General features: G+C 33.0%; 1 protein-coding gene and 1 long non-coding RNA gene across 2 annotated transcripts; both read left to right on the top strand.

Annotated features, from left to right (window-relative positions):
• Nucleotides 1–499: 499 nt before the first annotated feature.
• On the top strand, nucleotides 500–2,220 carry LOC132598988 (gallate 1-beta-glucosyltransferase 84A24-like). The gene has a single exon (XM_060312180.1). The coding sequence runs from the start codon at nucleotides 593–595 to the stop codon at nucleotides 2,051–2,053; it is 1,461 nt and encodes a 486-aa protein (XP_060168163.1). The 5' UTR covers nucleotides 500–592; the 3' UTR covers nucleotides 2,054–2,220.
• Nucleotides 2,221–20,762: 18,542 nt separating this feature from the next.
• LOC132598987 (uncharacterized) lies at nucleotides 20,763–22,068 on the top strand. The gene is made up of 2 exons (XR_009566751.1): nucleotides 20,763–21,288; nucleotides 21,606–22,068. It is a non-coding gene; the product is annotated as an uncharacterized LOC132598987 (long non-coding RNA).
• Nucleotides 22,069–23,064: the final 996 nt, after the last annotated feature.

Below are 23,064 nucleotides of genomic sequence, written 5' to 3'. Positions count from 1 at the left end.
TTGCCCTTAAATAAAAAAGTGAGTGGGATCACAAAGGATTTTTTTGCCCTTAAATAAAAAAGTGGGACCAAAGGACGGACGACGATCTTGCTTATAAACCGACTCTTCTATATAGTAGTAAAGTAATATATATATATATATATATATATATATTATGTTCAAAACACGATTAATATAATATTGTAGTTTGTGCTCCGTATCCAAGACTTTATTATATTAGTGTTTGTTACGATTACAAATACAAAGTTGACAAAAATTTATTAATACTATTTAAAAGAGAAGACTTATTTAAAAGGAGAAATTACATGAATATTGTTTAATTTTTTAATATGGGATGTACTTTTTTTTTGACATTATTTGTTTTTTTAATATGGGATTCACTTTTTTTTTCGGTGAGTTTAGAGATGGTGAGTTCCACATTTTTTTTAATTGGACGGACGACGAAAAAGTGAGCCAAACCGGCTATAGAATTTTCTTTTTAAAGGCGGCATATCCCTTCTACTTAAACAGCTTATCGATTTACTTTGAGAACTCAGAACATTTTCTTGTTCTTAAATTCCAAGAAGCAATTTACAAAATATACACAAGTACTATGGGCTCTCACTGCGCAAATCCACCAATTCATGTCTTTATGGTCTCATTTCCAGGCCAAGGACATGTCAATCCTATGCTTCGACTTGGCAAACGCCTGGCAGCCAAGGGTATTCTCGTCACATTTTCCACGGCTGAAAGTTATGGTTGTCAAATGAGAAAAACCAACAATAACCTAAGTGATGAACCAACTCCCTGTGGTTCAGGTATGATAAGATTTGAGTTCATTGATGATGCTTGGGATTATTCGAAGCCCGGGGGGAACGACCTCGGACTATACATGCAGCATCTAGAGTCAGTAGGTAAACAAGTCCTTCCTCAAATGATTGAGGAAAACAAGAAACGAGGCCGCCCTGTTTCTTGTCTTGTCAACAATCCTTTTATTCCTTGGGTTTCCGATGTTGCTGAAATCCTCGGAATTCCTAGTGCTGTCCTTTGGGTTCAATCTGCTGCGAGTTTTTCTTGTTATTACCATTATATGCATAAATTAGTTCCTTTTCCTACTGAGTCAGAGCCCAAACTAGAAGTTCAATTACCAGCCATGCCCTTGCTCAAACATGACGAAATTCCTAGCTTTTTGCACCCTGCTTCCCCGTACACTATGTTGAAGAAGGCAATTTTAGGTCAATTTAATAAGTCTAGTCCATTTTGTATACTAATGGATACATTCCAAGAACTCGAACTCGAGCTAGTTGAGCACCTTTCCAAACTTTGTCCAATTAAAACTGTTGGTCCATTATTCAAGCACCCTAAATTAAGTTCCCCCGATGGAGAAGATTTTCGTGGCGATTTACTCACATCTGATAGTGGCATAATGCAGTGGCTAGATTCAAAACCATCATCCTCTGTTGTATACATTTCGTTTGGAAGTGTAGTCATATTGAAACAAGAACAAATTGATGAATTGGCCTATGGGTTGTTAAATTCAGGGGTGAATTTTTTGTGGGTATTAAAAGAACCATCCCCAGGGACAAGTTATCTACCAGTAAAATTACCAGATGGATTTTTGGACAAAGCTGGTGACAGGGCTAAAATTGTCCAATGGTGTCCACAAGAACAAGTTTTAGCACACCCATCATTAGCCTGTTTTCTGACACACTGTGGATGGAATTCGACTATGGAAGCAGTATCAATTGGTACACCAATTATTGCGTTTCCTCAATTTGGTGATCAAGTTCTTGATGCTAAGTACTTAGTGGACGTGTTTAAAGTTGGTATTCGATTGTGTAGAGGTGAGGATGAAAATAGGATTATTCCACGTGATGAAGTGGAGAAGTGCGTTAGGGAGGCGACAAGCGGAGCAAAAGCGACGGAGATGAAAGAAAATGCATTAAAGTGGAAGAAAGCGGCAGCGGATGCGGTGACTGAAGGTGGCTCCTCCCAGCTAAACCTGCAGGCATTCATCGATGATATTGTCGCAACATGTACTGCTGAAAAGTTCAAGAAAGCTGGCCTGCAATAATTTTTTTTTAATCTCAAAAGAGTGGGTGAAAACTGCTCGTCGCACTTGTTTACGTTAAATCATACAGTACTTATAATTATATAATTTAATAAGATTATAAAATATATTGATTATAATAGGTAAGCATGCAATGAAAATTTATAACACTATGTTTTGATCTGGTGTAATCATTCTGTGGGAATAAGTTTTAGTTGAAACTACGTTACTTAGAAAAATTATAACTACAGTAGCTGAAATACTTTGTTGTATTTGAAATTTGAAACATGGAATAGGACTATTTTTCCTTTATTAATCAACTACCTTGTCCGCTTGCCTGCTAATTATGAAGCAAACACACGTAAGATTTCTATTTTTGTAAAAGATGTTAGGCTTAGGTTTCAAAAAACAGAAAAACTGGTAAATGAATTGTTAAAAGCAGTGACTTGTGTCTTGTGCAGATTAGTGAAGAACTTATCTTGTTAAAGTTTTCAGTATCCAATATTTTTCTCAGATCTGTTGCAATTGAAGAAAAGGAGATTATAGGTTCTTTTCATTGGGTTAACATTTTTATTTATTTGTTCTTGGGGAAGTATGATGGCATCAGAAAGATCCAACTAGATATATATTACTCCCTCCATTCTATCTTAAATGTGCTTTAATTTTTTTCGTAGTCCATTGAAAAACTACTACCAAATACAAGATACACCTTACTGAAATCTCTATTTAATTAAAAGTAAATTAATTTTTTTCTCTTTTATTAATACAAAGGATATAGTTAAAATAATTGTCCACTTTAATTTTGAATTTTTAAACTGACAATTATTTTGAAACAATTTTTAAGTTAAAGTGACTATTAATATGACACAAGGGAATTACTTGATTTTATTAGTCATATGTACTATACGTAAAAAAATCAAGGAGCGTCCCAAAGTTGGTAACATGGACAATTTCAAAGTATTTAAATCATCCAACACTAGTGTCACCATTGAATACACGATAGCTTTTTTCGTATAATTGACGCAATCTAGTACAATTAAAATACACTCCAATATTTCTAGAACTAAATGATGAATCGATGACTCTAAAAAATAGATCGATCGCTACTCCCTCCGTTAATTGGCCACTTTCCCTTTTGCATGCTCTTAAGAAATCATAAATAAAAAATGTAATTTACTATTTTATCTCTATTTCTCTTTAATAAATACATTCTAATAAATATTGATTATTTTCAAGAACATTAATATTAAGGATAAGATGAGAAAAATTTAATTTAATTTATTTTAATTTTGAAAATAAATAAATAATTTAAGACATATATTTTAATAATATAGCGAAGTAATATGGGAGTGAGGGAGTATCACTTTAGAGTTCCATGTGCAAAGGACCACTCACCATAAATGTGACACCTCACTAACTCACATGCTCTTCCCTAAAATTCAGATGCGCTGCCTTTGGAGCTCCAAAGAGAGACTGATTATCCACGCAACTGTAGTGTAAAAGGAAGAGACAATTTTTTTTTTAAGACTCAGACAAATTTAATATAATAATAACATATCTAGTATAATCTTATAAATGGGGTCTGAAGAGATTAGAGTGTGCGCAGATCTTACCCTATCTTAGATTAATTATCAATACTCGACAATTTAATCTTCAAGATTAATTATTAGTACTGACATTTATTATACTTATGAAATTACGTGTTCAAGTTTAATTTAATTTCTTGAAACTTGAATACGTAAATCTTTATATCAAACATACTGAGGTTAGATGCAGCTTAAGATTGATGGGAAGAGAATTGCGAAAGGACACGACTCCTGGTTCGAGTAATTATCTGAACTCTTAGCCGCACCAGTGGTCTATTAAAAGAACACGTTTCTATTTCAGTTTTCAATTATCATAAGCAGAATTAAAGAATTCGCGACTTAAGTAGTTTAAAAAAAGAAAAATTGAATCAAAGTAGTACAGAAAAAAAAACATATAAATAAGATTCACCCACGAATTTCGTGCGTGAAAGGACCAAACTGCAAAAAATAACAGTTTGGCCTTTCACGCACTAAATTAGTGCGTGAATGAGCAAACCAAAAGTCTCCCCCTTTTCACCTTTTCAGCCAATGACATTTGTTGTCATTAGCTACCCACTTGTCTTCTCCTCTTCTTCTTAAGTTCTCATTGCACTGCATCGCATGGAGTCCGGAATCAAAATGCCCCAAAAAAATCAATTTGAACAAAAATATCCAACAAAAAAAAAAGTTACAAAACTACCTTTAGCGCAGTAAAATACTGCGTTATAGAAACAGTACCAAAAAGCAAAACAAATTGGCCAAATTTTATTTTTTGCAACACTTAGTGTTTTTTTCCATACTTTGACCAACGATTAGTCGTGTGTCAAGACTCCGAAACGTCAATATTTTATATAGAACCTGATATTTTTTTCTGCGTACAATAATGTAGGCCCAATACATCAAGGATACGTAGACGTTCGGATCGTCATTTTAGGGGTTGAAAAGGTGCCCGAAGTAAGTTTTGTTTGAAAAAACTTTGTTTTTTTCATACTTTGACCAACGATTAGTCGTGGGTCAAGACTCCGAAACGTCAATATTTTATATAGAACCTGATATTTTTTTCTGCGTACAATAATGTAGGCCCAATACATCAAGGATACGTAGACGTTCGGATCGTTATTTTAGGGGTTGAAAAGGTGCCCGAAGTAAGTTTTGTTTGAAAAAACTTAGTGTTTTTTCCATACTTTGACCAACGATTAGTCGTGGGTCAAGACTCCGAAACGTCAATATTTTATATAGAACCTGATATATTTTTTTCTGCGTACAATAATGTAGGCCCAATACATCAAGGATACGTAGACGTTTGGATCGTCATTTTAGGGGTTGAAGAGGTGCCCAAAGTAAGTTTTGTTTGAAAAAACTTAGTGTTTTTTCCATACTTTGACCAACGATTAGTCGTGGGTCAAGACTCCGAAACGTCAATATTTTATATAGAACCTGATATTTTTTTCTGCGTACAATAATGTAGGCCCAATACATCAAGGATACGTAGACTTTCAGATAGTCATTTTAGGGGTTGAAAAGGTACCAGAAGTAAGTTTTATTTGAAAACTTTAGGGTGTTTTATTTTTTTAGATTTTGATTTAAGCGTGTTATTTTTTAATCAAGACATAACTTTATTTTGAATATAAATATAATTCTAAAAAATATAGGGAGAAAAACTAGTTGTAAAGTCGTCAAACTTTAGATGGTCATAACTTACGGAGAATTTTTTTTGCTTCTATAACGCAGTAAAATACTGCGCTAAAGCAGTTAACGGCTCCATTTTTTTTTTGCTTTTTGGTACTGTTCCAACCCCTAAAATGACGATCCGAACGTCTACGTATCCTTGATGTATTGGGCCTACATTATTGTACGCAGAAAAAAATATCAGGTTCTATATAAAATATTGACGTTTCGGAGTCTTGACACACGACTAATCGTTGGTCAAAGTATGGAAAAAAAAAACACTAAGTGTTGCAAAAAATAAAGTTTGGCCAATTTTTTTTTGCTTTTTGGTACTTTTTCTATAACGCAGTATTTTACTGCGCTAAAGGTAGTTTTGTAACTTTTTTTTTGGTTGGGATATTTTGGTTCAAAGTGATGTTTTTGGGGGCATTTTGATTCCGGACTCCATGGAATGCAGTGCAATGAGAACTTAAGAAGAAGAGGAGAAGACAAGTGGGCAGCTAATGACAACAAATGTCATTGGCTGAAAAGGTGAAAAGGGGGAGACTTTTGGTTTGCTCATTCACGCACTAATTTAGTGCGTGAAAGGCAAAACTGTTATTTTTTGAAGTTTGGTCCTTTCATGCACGAAATTCGTGCGTGAATCCTATTTATGTGGTTTTTTTTTCTGTACTACTTTGGTTCAACTTTTCTTTTTTTGTACTACTTAAGTCGCGGATTCATGTAACTGTAGTGTAAAAGGAAGAGACAATTTTTTTTTAAGACTCAGACAAATTTAATATAATAATAACATATCTAGTATAATCTTATAAGTGGGGTCTGAAGAGATTAGAGTGTGCGCAGATCTTACCCTACCTTTAATTATCAATACTCGACAATTTAATCTTCAAGATTAATTATTAGTACTGACATTTATTATACTTATGAAATTACGTGTTCAAGTTTAATTTAATTTCTTGAAACTTGAATACGTAAATCTTTATATCAAACATACTGAGGTTAGATGCAGCTTAAGATTGATGGGAAGAGAATTGCGAAAGGACACGACTCCTAGTTCGAGTAATTATCTGAACTCTTAGCCGCACCAGTGGTCTATTAAAAGAACACGTTTCTATTTCAGTTTTCAATTATCATACGCAGAATTAAATGGCTATAGTAGCATATAATTTGTTAATCTCTTCATTATGATTTTAATTTTCTTTTTCTTTAAGCGTACATGAATAATCACTCTGTCCCAATTTACATGACACACTTTCCTTTTTAGTCAAATTCTTAAAAAATGACACATTTTCTTATTTTACAATAATTTAACTTTAAACTTTACCTTTTACGTGAGATGATCTATACCCACAAAAATATCTTTGACTTGTTTTAGACCACTAGATTCAAAAGTACTTGTTTAATTCTTAAACTCGTGCCCAATGAGAGTAAATCACATAAATTTGGAAGGATGAAATATTTATTTGCTTGCTAGGGTAATACTTTTTTAGGTCTAATCATACTTATTCGACCTGTATATCAGTAATATAATACGACCTACGAGATTTAACTAATTTGACTGAAATGCCAATAAATAATTTGATATTTGAATTAGATAAGTTTGACTAAGCAGAGTCGACTTCATTAATTTAGATTGAAGAATTAGGGTTAAAATGTTTTAGAAAGTTACATAAAAAGTACTATACTAAACTAGTTTTTATTATTAAAAGCATTTTTAGAAATAATTGAAACATTGTTAAATTGTGGTACTAACATTTTTGTTTGACTTTCTCGAATAACAATAGTAAAAGTTGATATACATGGATTGGTTAATTATTCAATGATACAGTAAGTAAATTACTTCTTGCAAATTTGATATTTTTTGGTATCTTTTAAACTAATGAAATTAATGCACAAACAGACCTCAGGTAAATTATTCGAAAGCTGTGTTCCATCAAGAGCAAGGCGGCAATACCCAGTGACGCATGCTCATATGAAATCATGGAAAGAATATTCGATCTTACGAATGCATTTAAGTGCATTTTGACAAACAGATGAAAATCCTAGTCATACTGATTGGCCTGTGCTTTTGGCTGTTGCCTTGTTGCCAAAACGCAAGTAATTTATTCATTGGGAGTGGAGTGTGGACGAAACCTAAGAGATGGAAAAAGACGTGTAAATGTGAACGAGAAAAATAGTAAAATGGTCCTTTTCACATATATTTGCATTATTTGATCCGTTAAATTGGTTTAAATGAGCAATTTTTATCTTTGCCGAATAGTATATAACAAACTTTGATAAATTTAAAGAAAATTGTAAAAAAAAAAAAAAAAAAAAAAAAAAGTTCATCCAAAATACGAGAATAGTCCCGTAAAATCCAAAAAATGAAGCACCAAAAATAACACCAGACATTAGAAATAATACAGAATATAGTAAAACTTATATCTAAAGAACTGCACCAGACATCAAAAATAGACCAAACATATGAAGAAAAGGCAAAAACTAACGTTAGTCCTATTAGATCTATTTTTCCTTCAAATTTCCTGTTAGATGTAAAATTTAGTTTGTTAAATATTTGAAGGAGATAAAAGATACTCAACTTTTATAAACTTCTAAGGATCAATAAAGCTCAGGTATATATTGAAGAAACTAGTTTGAACCTATCCCAAACGCAAGGGACCATTAACGCAATATTTATCAAGTGGTGACATCTGAGTTATGTTGAATAATGTGCCTCACACGTCATAAGAACTGCTTTCTTATCTTCTAGAAGAGCTTTTGGCATTTTTCGTCCCAATATATTTGGTGAGAGTTTACCGAGCGTCAATTTACTAGAATAGCATAATTAATTCATTTAAAAATAAATTAAAAAACTATGTCAGAATATGTAAAACATAATTTTTGCTTGCGTGCACGAAAAACCCTCAAGGTAACTTGCACAGTAATTTTTCTTCTATATTTGTCTTATATCTTCAAAAGTACAAATTAAACTCCATTATCAAACGAAAGTACGTATACCCAAAGTTCTTCAATTTAAAGCTTCACTAATACTTGATGAAAGACGAATAATAAAGATTATTAATGCAAATTCATGATAATAAATGCCCCAACATAACCAGGTGGAGTGCTACTGGAGTATTCTTTACAATTTCATTCATATGGGCGTCAAAGAGATTGAGAAGTACTTACAATGATTTATTCCAGGTTGGAAGATCCACATAGAATCTGGATAATAAAAAACTACATGTAGAGTACTGTTTTTATTTTTATTTTTTGTATCTCTAAGGAAAATAACTTTCTTTTAAAAGAATTGGAGTAACGGTAAAATTACCTCAATAAAATTTATAGGCTAAGGTTCGAGTCATGCAATAAGTTGTTAATGCTTGCTTCAGTTGTTAGGGTAGACTACTACAATACACTCTCTCTTATGGTACAACCCTTACCCGGATCTTGTTGAACACGAATATTTTATATACATTTTGTACCAAACGCGATTTTAGACTTCAGATAAGCACCATGATTTTGGTATTTATTTCTCTCTCACTCAAACCACCCCATTTATGCAATCAAGCTGCTGAACTTGAGAATCTTTGTTGGTAGATATAGTCTAGAGTCTAGACTATCAAACGCAATTGGTATTACCTGCTAGTTGCTCGTCCATCTCAATTTATTTAGGCACTAAGATTAAAATGTTAAAGGAATAAAATGTTAAAGCAACCATGTCAAAGTTGAATTTGATTAGTTAAGTAAAATAAATTGAAAAAATTTGTGAACATTTGTAAATAATATTAGCAATAGATTGCAAAAAGGAACCTCGTCCAAAGTGGTATGTATCCCTCAACCCTAAGAATGGAAATACGTAAGAGGTCTACGCTATATGACCTCCATATTTTTATAATCATTCTTATAACAATTAATTATTCATTTTATTTACCTTTTATGTGGTTTTTGGAATCTAAACAGCTGTTGTGGCTTTCAGATTCAACGCATGGCTTTGTTTCGACCCCTGAAAATTGATATATTCGATGGAGGAAGCATCAACTTGAAACCATCTAAAAATCAATTATATCAAACAACTCATAATTCAGAAACTGACGAGCATTAAAATCGATTGAACCAAAAACGAAGAAGAAAATTCAAGAAGTTCCTAAAACTAATACTACTCCATTGTGAAATCGACAAACTTCATAAAGTTTTCTGATTCTTGTGCCGGTCCCAGTTCAACAATTTCGTAAAATCATCACTTGCAAATGTTATTCGTTCTCAATTATTTTATGTGGCAAGAACTATTAGCCTGTTTGCTTAAATTTCTACAATCTGTTTAGTACTTTTGAAGTGTTGTTATTTTTATTCGACCAATCAATCTCAAAAGCAATTTTTCTAATATTGAAACAGTGATTTCTGCTTGGTTAGGGTTCCAATTTATATTAACTTGAGGTTGTTATAGAAATTTATAAACTTAAAAATCTGTCCCTACTTAGATGAGAGTCTAGGGGTGGCAAATCAGCTCATAAAATCGTAACCCGCTTATTTTATTGGAAAAAGTACTTGAGAAGTCACGATACCATAAATAAGAACATAAATAGTAGAATTTTTCATATTCTACAAAAATAACACTGTTTATTACATATATAACACATTAAAAGAAGTATATGAAGAATGGGAATATCCCCAAAATCAGGGATTCAGTCATATATTTTAGTCTTTATTTTCATTTATCCATCATTTAAGAGATAAACACATCATTTATTCTCTTATTTAAGATAAACATCTACTACGTATCAATCTTCTCCAACATATATATCCTCCATCTCCTATTACTCATCCCTCCATTCCTTCATTTTCCCGTCGAAAAAATACCATGTTTATTTATGGCTTCTTTGATATTGAAGCTAAGCGAAAAGGCAAGGCAAAAGAGTGAATTGTCGGTGTTTGCTGTTCGGCCATCCAGGTAGGTTATGGCTTACCCTTGGTGAGACTTCGTATAGCGAAGTGTATAAATATATTTTTGCAAAAATACTATGTGTGTGTGTATATATATATATTCGAGAATACCATGTATATTTATGCTATAAATACATATTTTCAAAAATACAATGTATATGCCATAAATATATTTTTGCCAAAATACCAAGAATATTTATGGTATAAATTGATAATTTCGAAAATACCATCTATAAGTTATGATAGAAATTTTCCATGTATTAAGAAAATAGGAATAAATATTTAAAAAGAAAAGGAACAAAACAATTTTTGGAATGATTGTATCAATTGTATATGGAAGATAAATATCTGCCAAAAAAATAGGAAGAGTTAGTTTGGGATTGATTCACGTTCAACTGAATTATAGGGATTTTCCTTTAGAAGTTTAATTTTTGGTTGCTATGAAATGAAAACTAAATAACCTTGCTACGATTATGCAATTACTTTCTAACTATTGCCTAGTTATGTTCTTTTTCCCTATTTTATTAACTCACCCCATTTTGATCCACTTAATTCTAACTCATTTAAAAACTAGGCTTATATGCGGCCTATATTGATCCTTGAGAAACTTTGTCTATATATTTTTAAAAAGATATTTTTTATCTAATATGTTATATATAGTAATAATATAAGATTTTTTTTTTAATTAGGTACTCAAACAAATTAGAAGAAAACAAACAAAGAATTTAAATTTAATAAGAATTGGGATTGGGTTATAATGACCCGTTTTCTTAGCCCATTTCAGTCCAAATAACTTTTGAGCGGATCAGTCTATTTTGATATACCCAAATTCAGCTCAACCCGCCCAGTTAACGCCCCGAGATGACAATAGTGTGGGCCTTTCCCATATCTAGACACCAACTTTTAGTGAAAAATGGTAACTGCGCTTAACTTGTCAATTCATAGTTTTGTCATCCAATACCCAAGTGCAGACAGTGCTCTCGACACAGAATGATTACTGCATTCATTTCTATATAATTGAGCCATGAATACTAAATTAAAGTTTGTAATAAGTACAAAAGACTTAAGTTTACAATTACGTGACGCTAGTACACATAAAGTGACAATTTCTTCATGAGAAGACATGTCTGTATTTGGAAAGACTTAGTAGTCCTATGTTATCCCATGTCCAACTCCTTTGGGAAAGTTGATTTGAGAATGAAGCTCAGTACTAGAAGGCCCACGAGTTCTTATCAACGTCATGGTACAAAAAGTCCTTGAATAATCTACGGGTCATATCATCCATTCTAGAAGGCAGTCAATTATTGTATGGCTACTTATTTAAATTTGCAAAGATATATAAAGTCAATTTATGAAGCAAGTTAGAGTAATATTGATGAACTCTATCATATATATGAATTGCGGGGTCTTTTTTGAAGAATGAATTAGTTTCAATAACGTTTCATGAAAACAATGTTACATGAACATAATTCAATAAGAAGGATATACACTAAACGCGAAACAAGAGGAATTAAGCATATTTCACCCGAAATTATTTGCACATATGGTTTTTAAAGTAATGGTGAAAAGATATTCAACTAATTCAATTGATAATTTAGAAGATTTACCTATCTTTCATTACCAACCTCAACATTTGAGAAGTTGATGTATAAGAATATTAATGGAAGTGCGTTATATCCGATATATCAAAATATGCTTCCATCAGGATGAGTAAAATACACGATATATTCTTTTCCCTTAATCGAGATTCTCCCATTGAGTTTTCTGATAAAGTTTTTAATAATGCATTTATTAATGCATATTAATTACACAAGATATGTGTACTCTTTTCCTTCACATGAATTTGTTCCTAATAAAATTTTAACGAGGTACATTTTTGTTAATGGACATTCAAGAAGGGAATGTTATAAATAATAACATTATGGTGGACGTCAATAATTCCTAAATGTATAAATTCCACTACTCATCATCATGTTAGTACATCCCACACCTTCATAGCTTCCTCCATGATCTCAGTAATTAATATCATATTTAAGACCACATTTTTGTTTGACTTTCTCGAATAACAATAGTAAAAGTTGATATACATGGAGTGGTTAATTATTCAATGATGCAGTGAGTAAATTACTTCTTGTAAATTTGATATTTATTTTGGTCTCTTTTACTAATGAAATCAATGCGCAAGCATAACTCATGTCAATTATTCTAAAGTTGTGGAACACATTAGGAGCAACGCGGTGATATCCAGTGACGTATGCTCATATGAAATCATGAAAAGAATAGTCGATCTTACGAATGCATTTTGACAAACAAATGAAATACATAGTCATACTGATTGACCTGTGCTTTTGTCTGTGGCCTTATTGGCAGAACGCAATTAATTATTCATTGGGAGTGGACGAAAGCTAAGAGATGGAAAAGGACGTGCTAATATGAACGAGAAAAATAGTAAAATGGTCCTTTTAAAATGTACTAGTGCAACATGAACAAACTTATACATTATTTTATGAATTTTGTAATTCAGATAAAAGTTATTGAATTCATGTGAACCCCTATTTATTCCTGATCAATGATAAATTTCTAAGATAAAATGGTAACTAATTAATTGCTTCCTCCAAATTGACTTTAAGAGATTGTGTAGATTAAGTATATTTTCATATAGAAGAATTCATTTTTACCACATAATGATAATAATTTATTTGTTCCAAACTTGTATTTTTTTTGTCTGTCCATAATATGTGATAATTTATCCCCAACTTTATGTTTTTTAATGTGCAATGGCTATTTATTTCAATGATTTACAACTTTATATTGCTTTAGCGATTTTTTTTTTTGGCCAAAATAATGCAGTTACAATTATATGTTTTTTTTTATTCTTCTTTAGATTCAATGACTATTTTTAACGGTATGTTTCTTCTCTTTTGCGTCAAATCCATTAAAAATTTAGTAGGAACTCATTTATTTTAACTGAATAAAGTTGTTTAACTAAAATAGTGGATTTTCAGCTGTTAAAATTTTTTATTCTTTTTAAAGTACAATAACTATTTAATTTAACCGTGCATAATTCATTTTTTTGATCAATATTTTTAACCAATTATACTCCTTTTAATAGACTTTCCATGTTGAGTGCTTCAAATAAAACACATGTTTGGAAAATTGCACTTTGAAGTTTTTACTTTGATTCAAATGGTAAAGCTATTACAATTTGGAGAGTAATACCGTGAGTTCTATGGACCCCACGACTCGACCCCAGCAATGCGTGGATGACTCAGCTAATTGACTATGTTTACCAAGAAAAGCAGAAGGACAAAAAATGGAATAACGGTAGAGCCAGGGGCAAAAGTCCAAAAGGTTAGCTTTATTTACAGATTAGTATTAGGATAAGTATAATAGTGATGAGATAATGATAACGGAAAATGGCCAAAATTACCCCTGAACCTTGAAAAATAGTTCATTCATATCCTTCGTTATACTTTAGGGCCAATTATACCCTTACAGTTATACTATGGGGTCAATTATACCCTTATGTCTAACTGCTACCTAGTGTTTTAAAAGGCGGGGGCGTAAGGCGGGGCGTAAGCCCCATGGGTATTTAATTTTTAGTATTTCTTAAAATAATATAATTACAATAAATATTTTTAAATAGGTAAAATTACATAAAAAAAATAAAAGAAAACTGTAAATAAATGAAATATATATATATATATATATATATGTATGTATGTATGTGTGTGTGTGTGTGTGTGTGAGCGCGCGCGCGCGCTTGATCCTTACAAAAAAATGATCAAAGCAATCCATTATACACCGCTTATAACTTGTAATTATATATAACATAATTTTACAAGTATAAACAATACAATGAAATAAAAGTTATTATGAAATGCAAAACAATTCTAACATTTTAACTTTCAAACACGGAAAAAAACACAGTTTCTTAAAACACTATTACTATCATACTATTCATTTTATCTCCCTATAAGCAAATAATCAATAAAATTTATCAATATTACAATTAAAACATAACTTCTTCATGAACAAAAAATAAAATTATATGATAATTCTGATACATAGGACTTATGATCAATGACAAGTGAAAATGTACAATTCCGCTATGTGTTTTTTTTTTAAAAAATTAAGTGATATTCACCCTCACGACGTTCTCAAATAGTAAATATCCAATACTACAACTTGTTATATGAGTTACACCCAATCTTCTATTTCTATAGATGAAAAACTATTAAGTAGCATTATTTTGTTAAACAATTATGAGGGTGAATGATTTTAATTAAGGAATTTAAAATATAATTTGTGTAAGAGCTGTTAGGCGAGCCCTGGGCGTTGGGGTTAGGCGTGTTTAGGGCGTACGGTTGGGCGCTTAGTGTTATATCCCGTGTTTTCACACGTTTGGAGAAACTTGATTTATATTGGATTTTTGAGATATAAGGTCAAATTTGATATTTTGTTGAACATAGGAGTTATGCATGAAAGAATAGAATCATGAAAGTGTGGGACAAGGCTAAGGGTAATTTTGAAATTTTGGAAATTTATTTCGGGAATTACAAAATGTGATCCATAAGTATTGGGCTCAAAAAAAAATTGAAGCAAAGTGAGGCCCAAAATGGGGTGCTTGGCCGGCCACTTTGGCTTGGTCCAAGCCCATTTTATAGGTCATGTGCTTGGTCATGTGACCAAGCACTTCAATACTTATATAATTGAAGACTATGATAAGTATGAAAGGAGATAACCAAGAACAAAAAAATAGAAGAGGAGAAAGAAGAGGGTTTCGGGTTTGCTAGGAAAAAATAGGTACCAAAAATCTTGTTCCAAAAATTCATGTCTTGTGGTTTTCCTACTAAGATAAGGTTCCTTTGTAACTTGGTATAGTTGGATTGGAGTGGGGAGCATTAGAATCATCAAAGTGACTACATCTCCAAGTGAAGAAGACTTGAAGAAAAGGTAAGAATTTCTACCTTTTATTGTGTTATGAAGTTTTGTTTGTGTTGTAGTATATAGAAATGTGTTGAGTGTATGGAAAAATGGAAGTTTGCAATGTGGGTTTGGTATATGGCTTGTAGCCGTGTGTATATACATGTTGTATAGCCAAAAATGTATAGAATTCATGTTGTATTCTAGTTGTGAATGTGATGGAATTTATGTTGAGAATGAAAGTGGAATAAATTTGATTGAATGGAGAAAAATAGCATATGGCCGTGTGGTGTGTTTGACTTGGGAATGAAATGGATTAAGTTTGTTTAGAGTATTGGAGTGTTGTTGTAATGTTTGTAATGTAAATGAAGTTAGAATGATATAAGTTTGTATTGAATTGGAATGTAGAAGCTTATGTCGTTTTAGTATGATTTTCCGACATTAAGGAAATGAAGTTGTTTGGTTGTGAATTATGGTGATCATTGATGAATTTGGAAGTTGGAAACTTGTTATGAAGTTGGATGCCAAAGATTTAATGTTTTGCATAAGTTATGATTTTGGCGGAAAGTTGTATATTATGTATATCGAGTGTATATCTTAAGGCAAACGATATGAAATGTATCTAGAACTATATGGTGATGATCTTGATTGTTGATGAATGTGAAATTATTGATATTAGTGGAAGTTTGGATTGAAATAAAGGTTATGTCAACTTGTGAGAAAAATGTCTAGTTGAAGGATATTTGTGTTCTTAATGTTCTTTGTTGATGTTAATGTTGTCGTTTGGGTTGTTGTTGATGATTTCTAGCCGAGTTGAATTCTCGGGGTGCCATATGTATAGGGGAAGTGCTGCCGAAATTTCGGTAGCCAAATATGCTTAAAGTTGTAATAATGGCATTAATAACTCACAATTGGTAAACTTGACCAATTGCAGTTTTTCGACGAAACGGGAAGTGAGTTTGGAAAGGCTTAAGGGGCGTGAAAGGTATGTAAAGCAAACCCAATTCTTCCCTTGGCATGCCCTTAGTGTATTAGGGTCGGATCCGGGCCTCGAAGGACCTCTTGGCCCTCGGAATCCGCAAGACAAAATTTCAGTTTTTCCTTCAGTAGAATTGAGCCATTTTGATACGCTTTTTCTGAAATTATGCAATTGTGCTCTAAATTACTCAGAAAGTCATAGAATGTCTGTATAACCTTCGTAGATGATATTATATGTTTAGAGGGCACAATTTGAGCCCGCCGCCTTATTTGTTCTGAGGTGGGCCCACTATTTCCGGTTTTGCCCCTAATGTGTTAAAGCTTCCTTTTTAAGCGATTTTTGAAAGAAAGGTTTTAATTACCCTACTAATCGCTTAACGAATATTATTTTAAATATTCTGTTAAATATTATAAATTATTTTGACACACGGAATGACTTCGGGAAAGTTATACTTCTGTAATTTATTATGATATCCGAAATACATTTAATATGATTCCGTCCGACCCCATTGGATTTGTTTGTCTTTGATACGCTTCATCGAGTCTTTGAAAACATTTATTATATTTTTAAATTGCATTAGTCTCTCACTACTCCATTCGTGGATGTCCCAATGTTTCCCACACTGAGCCCGGGCCAGGATATGTTGTCAAGCGTAATTCTCTACATTGTTCGCCGCGTCCCGATGTGAGGGGGCAGGTATACGCGTACATGGGTTTGTGGAGTATGATGTGCCATGTCCGCCTATTCTGATCTGATCTGTTATGGCCATTTTGATATGACATATTATGATACGGGGCCACGCCCCTTTTTCTGATTCCTCTGTATAGTGGCACCAGCGTCGGGAGGGTGGCCACATTCTGTCTGCCGAGTCCCGTGGCAGGGACCGGATATGATATGATATGATATGACATATGTTTCTGTACACATTCTGTCGGTTTTGGAAATATGCATTTGACACTCTGGGTTTTGTACTCATTTTCTGTAATCATTATGATTTGACTTCTGTGATTCCGCTTTGCATATTCAGTACATATTTCGTACTGACCCCCTTCCTTCGGGGGCTGCGTTTTCATGCCGCGCAGGTACAGACGACAGGTTCGCTGATCCATCTGTTTAGGATCCTACTTCTGCTATTTTGGGGCGCTCTCTTCTACAGAGCCCATCTTTTGGTACAGTCTGTCACTACTATCTGGATATGTACTTTGTTCAGGGTATGACGGGGCCCTGTCCCGTCTTATGATTATGATATGTTCTGTAGAGGTCTGTGGATACATCTGTGTGGGTTCTGTACATATGTTTGGGATGTTTTGTTTTATGATAGCCTTATCGGCTTCTGTGTGCCAAGTCTGCTCTTCGGCTAAATTCTGTAGCATCCACTAATGTTATTATTATATTATTATTCTGATAATATGCTAATTTGGGTATCGGGTACGTATAGGTGCCCAGCTAGGGCACTGGTCGCGGCCCACGGGGTTGGGTCGTGACACTTAGGGCGTAAGCCTTATAGGAACTAAGCCCCGCACGTTAGCCCCAAGGCGTTTTTCCACTGTCCTGCCCCGAGGCGAGCCTCGGGACGAGTCCTGACACTGCCTTTTAAAACAATGCTGCTACCACGTGGCATCATCCCAGCCCTTCAAAATTATTTTACCCTCAAATAATTTTTTACCCACTAAAATAACTCAACTCGACCCGAATTTTTTTTTCCAGCAAAAATAATACGGATAATTTTTCCAGCAAAATAAAATAAAAATAATTCCGTATTATTTTTGCTGGAAAAAAAATTCGGGTCGGATTGAGTTATTTTAGTGGGTAAAAAATTATTTGAGGGTACAATAATTTTGAAGGGCTAGGATGATGCCACGTGGCAGCAGTTAGACATAAGGGTATAATTGACCACATAGTATAACTGTAAGGGTATAATTGGCCCTAAAGTATAACAAAGGGTATGGATGAACTATTTTTCAAAGTTCAGGGGTAATCATTATCCGTAATGATAATGATAAGATAAGATAATAATAATAATATCGATTAGCCTGTGCACATTTACATAGTATTAAGATGATATTTTTTGTAAATTAGTAAAAATATACAATAAAAAATGTTATTAACTATTATAACGTTTGGTTGTTTTCCTCATAAATAATAGTATAAGTTATACGAGAATTTATGTATGATCGTATAACTCACACATTACTACATTACTAATCGTTGCATTACAATTCCTAACAAACGATCCCTAAAGAATAGTTTAGTTTGCGGTCTTGGTGAAATATACATGCTAATTTAAGTCTTTGTAGTTGTATGAGTACAATAATATTGTTTAAGTATACAGTGCATAAACTATGCTTAGAAATTAGAATAACCTAAAATTTTGATTGCACGGAAATATTTCATTATGCGAATCTTCTAATTTTTTGTTGATCCTACAAAATGTACATTTGATGAACATTCGTTTATTAAATTTGTATTCTATGATTAATAGTTTTGCCTATAATTAGTACTAACATAACCTTAACATTCAAACTTATATATCATACAATGATAAATTTATAATATGCTATTTTATTTGGTTGAAGAACTGATTAGAAAGAACTATCAGAAACAAAAGTTGGGCTTGGTAAAATTTTATAAGAAATGACACTCCTAGACGAATATTTTACGAAGTAGCATTCGGATGTGTTATTTTTTTTCCAATAGAGTACATCCACTGGATATGTGCAGAAAGAAAAAAAATGATCAGATGAAGGCTAAGTGACTTGAATACTTTTCTTTACTCTAATCTAATTACACAATGAATTGAATACTTAAATACCAAAAATGTTTTTTGCCATAAAGAGTTGTTAGGCACAGAAGAGTAAGGAGAAATGAAATTGACAGGCAACAGAGATTGGGCCCATAAGCTCAACGAAATCCAAACAAATACAGGGAAAAGTAAATGGGTCCACAGCCGCAGAAAAGCTCATACAGAGTAATATAATGAATATAGTATGGGCAATTTGCAGGATTAGCCTTCGCTGGGAGTGGTCTTTAATTTTTATCCTTCAAAATGTTGGCCTTTAAATTTTGCCCTTCAAGTAGAATTTACATGGCACAGGTAGAATTTATATGGCACATGCAGAATTTTTGGCCATGCAAATTCTGCCTTAATGCCCAAATAGACAGAATTTGCCTAGGCAGATTTGCAAAATTCTGCCCTGCAACTTCTGCCTCGCGAAAATTCTGCCTTGCGAGTTTTTTTTTTTTTTTTACTGAGCTGGGGTTCGAATCCACGACCTCGAGGTATTAGGCGAGGGGCAAAACTTAAAGACGACCAATTTGAAGGGTAAAAATTAAAGACCACCAAAAATGAAAGGCAATCCATGCAAAAAAAAGATATAATATGCCAATATAGGCTGGTCTTTTTTGTCCACAAGTGCAAAAGTACCTCAATACAGCAATCTGGTACAATATCTTTAAAGCTTGAGAGAGGGGGCTTTTTGGTCAATTCACCTTGACCCCAAGCTCCTTATTAAGAGCCCGTTTGGATTGGCTTATAAGTGGTTAAACCAGCTTATAAGCTGTTTTTTGGTTTTTTAGGTATTTGGCAAAACAACTTATAAGTTAAAAAAGTGCATAGAATAAGCTAAAAAAATAAGTTGGGGTGGTCTAACTTATTCTTTTGGCTTATAAGCTGTTTTTTGATCAAACCAGCTTATAAGCCACTTTTTTTAAGCTAAGCCAAATGGGCTCTAATAGTAGTAATATATTTGCATTATTTGATCCGTTTAATTGGTTTAAATGAGCATTTTTTATTTTTTATCTTTGTCAAATAGTATATAATAAACTCTGATAAATTTAAAGAAAGTTGTTAAAAAAATAAAAAAAATAAAAAGTTCATCCAAGATACGAGAATAGTCCCGTAAAATCCAACAAATGAAGCACCAAAAATAACACCAGACATCAAAAATAATACAAAATATAGTAAAACTTGTATCTAAAGAACAACACGAGACATCGAAAATAGAACAAACATATGAAAAAAAAAAAAAAAAAACCTATTTTCCCTTTAAATTTCCTGTTAGATGTAAAATTTAATTTGTTAAATATTTGAAGGAGATAAAAGATACTCTAAACTTTTATAAACTCTAAGGATCAATATAGCTCAGGTATATCTTGAAGAAATTAGTTTGAACCTATCCCAAACGCAAGGGACCATTAATGCAATATTTATCAAGTGGTGACATCTGAGTTATGTCGATCGTCGAACACAAGAACTGCTTACTTATCTTCTAGCAGAGCTTTTGGCATTATTCGTCCCAATTTATTTGGTAAGAGTTTACCGAGGATCAATTTACTTGAATTAGAATAATTTAATCATTTAAAATGCTAAATTAAAAACTACTATGTCAGAATATTTAAAACATAATTTTTGCTTTGGTGCACGAAAAAATCTCGAGGTAACTTGCACAATAACTTTTCTTCTAGATTTGTCTTATATTTTTAAAGCAAATTAAACTCCATCATCAAATGAAAGTACGTACCCAAAGGTCTTCAATTTAAAGCATCATCAATACTTGATGGAAGACGAATAAAGATTGTTAATGCAAATTCAAGATATTAAATGCCCAACATAACAAGGTGGAGTGCTACAGGCACAAGCAATGTACTCCGAGACATTAAAATTCAGGTTGTTAGCCATGTACTCCGAGACAATAAAATTCAGGTTTTTTTACAATTTCATGCAAATGGGAGTAATTCGAGAAGTAGCCATCTGAGACTATGCTAATTCTGAGTAAAAGAAGAAGTTAGAGTCAATTCACAGAAGCTAAGGAAGCAGCAGAAAATGAGCAGGAAAGTTGATTATAACTGATTTTCGGATTAGTTAGTAAAAGGGTAGTTACTAGTCGAGGGTAACTGAGTCTATTCCTTATCATGTACAGTTGGATTATAGCTATCAATTACAAGCATATATACTCCCATTCAGATCACATATTGTAGATTGCGAATTAGATATTTTCATCTCAATGAAGACAGATTTCATTTCTTCTCTCTAAAGCTTCTACAACTGTGTGTTAATGGATGTTGCTGGTTTTCACATGGTATCAGATTCTCAAGGACAAGGCCATTTCTTCATTGACGATCAGTACAAAAAATTGCTGAATTTTCTGAGCAAATCTGGTGCAAGTGAATATAAGGTGACTATCACTCTAACATGGCAGGTATGAGTACTCTGTTATCCAGTGCTTGCTTGATTGATTGGATAATAGACTCAGGAGCATCTTACCATATCGCTCATTGCAAGGAAATATTGATAAATCCTAAATCAGTATATAAAGGAAAAAGTGTAGAATTACAAACTCCCACTGGATATAGATCTCACATTGCTAACATAGGTGATGTTAATGTTTTGAGAACCAAGCTTATGAAGAGTGTATTGCATGTGCCAGACTTTAAGTTTAACTTGATGTTTGTGTTAAAGATAACAAGGGATTTTCATTGTATGGTAGGTTTCTATCCTGATTTCTGTGTATTTCAGGGGCTTTTCAATGGGATTGGTAGAGAAAGAGAGATAGACTATATATTTTAAAGAGATCATAGCCCATAGCAGGAATAATAGTTGGTGTTGATAATAAAATGACAATGTTGTGGCACAAAAGACTGGGACATCTATCATCAAATGCAATGAGGCACATTATAAGGTTCAAAGATGTAGTAGGAAATGCTTTGTAGCAGTGTTGTGAAATATGCCCCCTAGCAAAGCAGCATGGAATAAAATTTCCTATTAGTACTATATAGTAGAACAACTGTTGTTTTTGAATTGCTGCACTTAGATGTTTGGGGTCCTTACAAGGTACCCAACTATGACAATGAACATTATTTTGTTACTGTTGTTGATGATTTTAGCAGATACACTTGGGCTTGTTTGATACAATCCAAGGCAGATGTGATAGTTGTATTGACAAGTTTTTTGTGTATGATAAAGACTCAGTTTGATGCTACTATTAAGGTGATAAGAATAGATAACAGTACTGAGTTTTTCCATGCCAAATGTGATGCTTTGTTAGTCTCTTATGGTATAAGTCACCAAAGTAGCTGTCCTTATACTCCTTAGCAGAATGGCATAGTTGAAAGAAAGCATAAGCTTATATTAGAGGTAGCAAGAGCTTTGAAACTGCAATCATATGTGCCCAATAGGTTTTGGGGTGACTACATCAAGACTGCAGTCTGCCTAATAAACAGAACACCCACAGCAGTTCTCCAAGGCAAACTCCATATTTCTTACTTTTTGGCAAAGAAGCATTATTAGATCATTTGAAGGTGTTTGGTTGTTTGTGTTTTGCCAGCACTTTGCCTAAATGAGATAAATTCAGTGCAAGAGCAAGAAGGACTGTGTTCCTTGCCCCTTGGTTACTTAGAGACTCAAAAGGGTTATAAAACTCCAAAGGATTATAAACCACTTGATTTTGACACCAAATCCTTCCTTATCAGTAGAGATGTTTCCTTCAGGGAACATGTTTTTCCTTTTTCCTTTCCAACGGCTGGAGCACCATGATCTTGAAGATTTATTTGTATCAATTGGTCAGTTGAACACCATTCAGATTGCATTTTGTAGATTAAGATTTAGATATTTTCATCTCAATGAAGACCATTTTCATTTCTTCTCTCTAAAGCTTCTACAACTGTGTGTTAATGGATGTTGTTTGATCGATTATGTTGCTAGTTTTCATAGAGACGTTAAAATTCAGAAGGTATAAATTTGTTAGCCATATACGTCAAAGAGATTGAGAAGTAATTAGATGATTTGTTTCAGGCTGGAAGATCCATAGAGAATAATACAACAACAACAACATACTCAGTGAAATCTCACAAAGTAGGATCAGGGGAAGATAGAGTGTACGCAGACTTTAGTCTTACCTTAGAGATAGAGAGGTTGTTTCCGAAAGATCCTCGGCTCAACTCAAAAGAAAGAGTGACAAAAAAAAAAAAACTGGAGA

The sequence above is a fragment of the Lycium barbarum genome, chromosome 6, assembly GCF_019175385.1.
Source record: "Lycium barbarum isolate Lr01 chromosome 6, ASM1917538v2, whole genome shotgun sequence".
NCBI classification, from domain to species: Eukaryota; Viridiplantae; Streptophyta; class Magnoliopsida; order Solanales; family Solanaceae; genus Lycium; species Lycium barbarum.
Note: the sequence above shows the minus strand (reverse complement) of the source record. Positions and strands in the feature narration are given on the sequence as shown.